Consider the following 6,000-nt stretch of genomic DNA (forward strand, 5'->3'; position numbering starts at 1 on the left):
CCCTGGAATTCTGGGTGGAGGCAACTTCCTCTCCAGTATAGGTGACCATCACACGCTCTGAATGAGCGTGCTATTCCTGAACTTTCCCCCAAAACCACAGACACTAGCCTCCCTTGCATGGCCTAGTATCTGGCATGCAGTACAGATTTTATTAAGCGGTGGGTTTTGCTTACTCTTAAAAAGATGCTCTTGCCCTTTTCTTTTATGCTTGTGAATTTCTGAGGCTCCTCAGTGCTGACTTAGTTGGTAGTAGGCGTCACAGTCATGCTAAGTCACTAGACCCTTCTGTGGTTGATGCCTAAGTTTCTGATCATGAAAGATGCATCCGTTAGATTACAACTTCAAAATTTTGTTAATGCTTTAAAAATTTTTTCAATTTAATTTTTTTTTACTTTTTTTCAATTAAATTTTTTTTGAAGTACAGTATTGTGTTAGTTTGAGGTGTTCAGCAAAGTGATTTGTTAATGCTTTTTTTGCAGGGGTCTTGCCCCTCAGAATAAACCAGAACTGCAGAAAGTGATGGAAAAGAGAAAACGAGATCAAGTAATAAAGCAGAAGGAAGAAGAAGCACAAAAGAAGAAATCTGACTTGGAAATAGAACTATTAAAACGGCAGCAGAAGTTGGAGCAGGTAAGGGTGGTTGGGGGTAAAGGTGGGGGTTTTTTATTGAGATATTTGACATAAAATATTGTTTGAGGGAAAATACATTGATTTGATACATTTGTATCACAATTGTCATTGTAATGTTAGCCCACACCTCTGTCATATAATTACCCTTTCTTCTAGTGGTGGGGTGGAGAAGGCAAGGGCAACCCACTCCAGTACTCTTGCCTGGAAAATCCCATGGACGGAGGAGTCTGGTGGGCTGCCGTCCATGGGTCGCTAAGAGTCGGACACGACTAAGCGACTTCACTTTCACTTTTCATTTTTATGCATTGGAGAAGGAAACAGCAGCCCACTCCAGTGTTTTTGCCTGGAGAATCTCAAGGACGGCAGAGCCTGGTGGGGTGCCGTCTATGGGGTCGCACAGAGTTGGACACGACTGAAGCCATTTAGCAGCAGCAGCAGCAGCAGCAGCTAGTGGTTGGGAGCGTTCTAGTTTCTTAATGTTCATGTTTATAATTGCTTTGCTCCCTGTAACCCCTGGACTATGTATTAGGTCTCCAGGACTTATCTTCTAGTTGGGAGTTCATTTCAGTTCAGTTGCTCAGTCGTGTCCGACTCTTTGCGACCCCATGAACCGCAGCACACCAGGCCTCCCTGTCCATCACCAACTCCCGGAGTCCACCCAAACCCATGTCCATTGTGTCGGTGATGCCATCCAACCATCTCATCCTCTGTTGTCCCCTTCTCCTCCTGCCCTCAGTCCCTCCCATCATCAGGGTCTTTTCAAATGAGTCAGCTCTTTGCATCAGGTGGCCAAAGTATTGGAGTTTCAGCTTCAACATCAGTCCCTCCAGTCAACACCCAGGACTGATCTCCTTTAGGATGGACTGGTTGGATCTCCTTGGAGTCCAAGGGACTCTCAAGAGTCTTCTCCAACACCACAGTTCAAAAGCATCAATTCTTCGGCATTCAGCTTTCTTAATAGTCCAACTCTCACATTCATATATGACCACTGGAAAAACCATAGCCTTGACTAGACGGACCTTTGTTGGCAAAGTAATGTCTCTGCTTTTTAATATGCTGTCTAGGTTGGTCATAACTAGGTTGGTCCTTCCAAGGAGCAAGCGTCTTTTAATTTCATGGCTGCAATCACCATCCGCAGTGATTTTGGAGCCCAGAAAAATAAAGTCAGCCACTGTTTCCACTGTTTCCCCATCTATTTCCCATGAAGTGATGGGACTGGATGCCATGATCTTAGTTTTCTGAAAGTTGCGAGTGTGTACCCTTAATTGCATCTTTCCCATTCCCCCAGCCTAAGTCCCCGCTAGTCCCCATTTTACCCTCTGTTTTTAGATTCTACATATAAGAAAGATCATACAGTACTTGTCTTTCCCTGACTTACCTTGTCCAGAATTTCCCAGGCACGTCAGATATAAGTGTTTATATACAGTGAAAGGAAAAGCTGAGACAGACGTCTGCAGGTGGACTAAAAGACATTCAAGATGAAGAGAAGGATTCTGTTGAGGGTCTAGAAGAGATCAGGGAGGCACAGCCAAAGCCAGGGACTACCATTGAATTTACAGCCCAGTGCTGGAGCTCAAGCACATGAGTGAAGTTCAGCTTCAGTCACAATGTATGTGTGTTTCCCTCAGCTCTTGTTTTCATCCTTAGCCTTGATCTTCAAGTTCTCATCACCCCCCAGGGTTTCAGCAACAACCAGTGGGCTGCTGCTTCTGTGCAGAATTCTTACCCCAGGACCTAGATCCCACCACATATATGAAAATATAAATATATTTTAAAGTGGAGACAGGAGAAAGTTTTCTTCTGTTGGGAATCAAAGTCATTAGGGCCTTTGGGAAGAGAAAACAGTGTTTTGGAAAGCCTCTCCCTTTGTAAATACTTGGTAAATAATTCTCCTGTTTCTGAATTCTGTTTAGCTTGAACTTGAGAAACAGAAATTGCAAGAAGAGCAAGAAAATGCCCCAGAGTTTGTGAAAGTTAAAGGCAATCTCAGAAGAACAGGCCAGGAAGTGGCGCAAACCCAGGAGTCGTAGGTCCAGGCTGCAGAGACCACGCACCCAGCCCAGCACACAGAAGGCCTGTGCCGGGGCCTCCCCAGCGCCTAAGCTCAGGGCCAAAGCCCCTGGAGTGAATCCCAGCCAGCAGAGATCTGTTACTTTCAAAAGGGTTTGATTTTGGTTTTTCTCCCATCCGGGTGGGTGAGTCATCTGTGACTGTTGCAATTCCTATTCGCCAAACAAAGGATGTTGACCAGCACTTAAGGTGGGATAGTGGACCTGTGTTCAAAGACTTTTAAAAGACAACAAGAAACAAGGGAAGAGGACACTGGAATAAATTCTTGAGAGTTGCACTACTTGGTTTTTCTTTCAATCCAAGTTTAGTGGGGCACAGAGCCTTTTCTCTTTCAAAACCTAAAGGAGACACCTTTCGTTCTTCCTTTCTTATCTATCCAGTAATTTAGATTGCACAGAAATGCATTGAATCTGTTACATCCACCGTTTGTAAATTCCGTTTTCTTGTCTCATTTACACTTTCACCCAGTTTAGGCTTCACACTGGAGAATGTTAATATTCATGTTGAGCACAGCTCTTACCTTTGTTGACATTAACATTTAGAAATAGGATGAGGAGGTGTAAAAATACAGAAACAAAATTTAGAAACAAAACTCTGTAAATGTCCATCTTGATCTTATTTTCATTCCTGCTGGGTTTCTGAGGCTTCACGGTGACCTTCTACTTCAGGGAAGGTATGTCCTACAAATCCGGGTATTGCTTTGATAACTGTTAGGGCTTTTGTTTCATTTTTGTTTTTAATTTCTTGCTCATTTAGTCCTTTCATGTGAAATAATCTCCCAGCCCTTCGAGAAATAAAAACTAGTCCGAATAGCCCAACTTCATTGTCAAAGGAGTGTGTTCAAGTCTTTTGGTTTCTTCTGAGAACAGTATGGGGAAAGCTCCCACCAGAAGCTTGGGAAGGAAGAGTTCTTTGGGCTTTTTGATGTGAAACGAATATGAACTGGTCTCTGGAAGAATTATAGCATTTATGCATTTTGAATATTATTTGAATCCAAGCTTTGCAATTCTCTAATGATCACCAGCTCTTTGCCCTTTTTCCTTGTGAAGGAAGACTGTCTCATCCCTACTTCTGTGATGGTGATACTGTTGGTAAGGATGATGTTATGACCACTGTTGATCTCTCAGGAACAGCTGAGGAGATGGGGCACACTCAGTCTGTGCTCTCCAACTGGCATACTATCCTTCACATGAACCCCGAGTTACCAACTTGACAGCAGATTCTTAATGGAAAATCCATTCTCTGTCGTCAGTATGGGCAGGGGAAGCATTTCTACTTGGGGTGGTTTAGAAGAATCTGTGTGGATCCAGTATGTTCTCTGTAGAAATTATTCATCCAGTAAGTTCGACATTGAAGGCTCTTCTTATAATTCAAGAATCAAAGAAAGCTGGATCCTAAGCTTTTGAATCCTTAATCATCCTAGTAGAAATTAGCTTTCTCTGGGAATTCTGCAGTTTTCATGGTTGGCCATTAGGCTTCTATTCATCCCTAATGTGAACAAGACAAAAGTAAATGCATAGATAATATACTGCTAGTCAGAGAACATGTGGACTACACCTGAAACATTTATTTCTTTCATCAGCAAGTATTATATGAATAAAATACGAGGTGCTTAGGATAAAATGTTGCTGTATAGTAATTTGCTTTGGAAGGATGGAAGGATAACTATTTTTTCCCATCCTTCTTTTTGCAAGAAGAAAGTGCGTTAACTAAGCATCTTGAAAGTACATTTCTGATTGCACATTGACTAGAGTTCTTTCTCTGTGTATACGAAATAGTGATGCGATTTATAAAATGAAGATTCAAAACTAGCTCATAGCCTTTAATCCAGCTGGATATGCAAGATCTTTAGATCCTGTATCCTTGAAGCAATTCTGCCACTTGATAAAATTTTCAAGGGCCCAGACAGGCTTCTTCAGAAGGACCAATTCTGTTCCTACAACTTACCTAGAATTCATGCTTCACTGGGAAAAGCTAAATTCCAAAAGCATTTCCCTCTCAATCTCACTCACAACTCTGCAAAAGTAGTAGTGGTTGGTAGGCCGAGGTCTGGCTGAAAGAAGACTTGTAAATAGTGTCAAGTTATGTTTCCTCGCTAAACAGTGGAATGTACAGATAGAAAAGCTCTTTGAAGTTGCCAGGTCAGCCCGGCTCATAAGCTTGAGTTTAAAAAGGCATCATTCTCTCCCTCCCTGCTGCCCCACACTTCAATACTCTACAGTCCAAACCTCTAGGACTCTAGGACATCTGAGCAGTTTTGGGCTTTGAGCCACTTTTTGACAAAAATGGCTCCATTTTTCCACTCTATGGTTTTCTTAAAATAGCTCAGTGTTTTCTAATCTCCAAGTAGGAAGGTAGTGTTGCTTTCTAAGCTACCACAGTTGACTTTATTCTTCTACTCTGAAAAATGTTCACTTGTTTGAGTGTATATAATATATATAAAGGGAGCCTTAATGGATTTGTTTTCATAATTTAATATTTTTTGTATTTGCTCTTGTATAATTGTTTTTAATGGAAAGTATTACAGAATTAAGGGTGGAATTCTTAGAACCAAAGTTATTCTTAATAAAAATCACCACATGCTTGGACCATACAGCTGTGTTTTGTCTGATCTATTTAAGGTGGATGTCTGGAAGGGATGTGGGGGGTACTGTGTTCAATTCAAGGGTTAGAAGGTGGATCTGGGGTTCCCCTCTGATGGTCTTCCCCCCCAAATCAGTTATGTCCTCATGTCTTATGTCAGTCAAGGCTGGCAATTTATTCTGTCAGGCAAATTCATGCTAAAATATTATGTTACACTTAGAATATGTGGTATTTTAGCAGCAGCTGTTAGTTCTTCAGATCAGAGTATTCTGCATTTTAAGTAGCTTGGTAGAAGAGTGGGAGATATATTTTTGGAAGGGCCACGTTTTAGTGCTTGTGAGCACGTATGGCATAAGTATGACCATGGAATTATTTTGCTTATTCAGCTAAATTAATTTCATCCTCAAAGAAGTCACTTTGGGAAACTGTAGACATGATTACATTATACTATTGGTTGTAATAGCCTTGGAGAGTCAAATTACTTTATAACTGTGCCCTTATTTTTCATCCCCAAATTACTACTCAGCTCATTCACCCAGCTCCAATATCTTTGGACTGTTTTAAAAAAAAATTATATCTACTCCGGGCAGTGAAGATTTTCTATGTCTAGGGTTATACCATGAGCTCCAAAGGCCAATGCAGAAGGTGGGCTACAAAAATAATTTGAGGAATAACTACATCTTTGGAATAACTAGGCAGTTTTCCAAGGTGACAGAG

The 6,000-nt window shown here is 41.4% G+C and overlaps 1 protein-coding gene across 2 annotated transcripts in view; it reads left to right on the forward strand.

The window, feature by feature from the left end:
* The window catches only part of FAM107B (family with sequence similarity 107 member B), a 78,629-nt gene extending 73,336 nt beyond the window's left edge, over nt 1-5,293 (forward strand). For both annotated transcript variants that reach the window (XM_006066012.3, XM_006066013.4), the window contains exons 3-4: nt 480-630; nt 2,544-5,293. In XM_006066012.3, the coding sequence (XP_006066074.1) occupies nt 480-630; nt 2,544-2,660 (268 nt within the window). In that variant the 3' untranslated portion in view covers nt 2,661-5,293. The remainder of the gene's footprint in view (nt 1-479; nt 631-2,543) is intronic.
* The last annotated feature ends 707 nt before the right edge of the window (nt 5,294-6,000 follow it).

Source organism: Bubalus bubalis, chromosome 14 (genome assembly GCF_019923935.1).
Source record: "Bubalus bubalis isolate 160015118507 breed Murrah chromosome 14, NDDB_SH_1, whole genome shotgun sequence".
Classification (NCBI taxonomy): domain Eukaryota; kingdom Metazoa; phylum Chordata; class Mammalia; order Artiodactyla; family Bovidae; genus Bubalus; species Bubalus bubalis.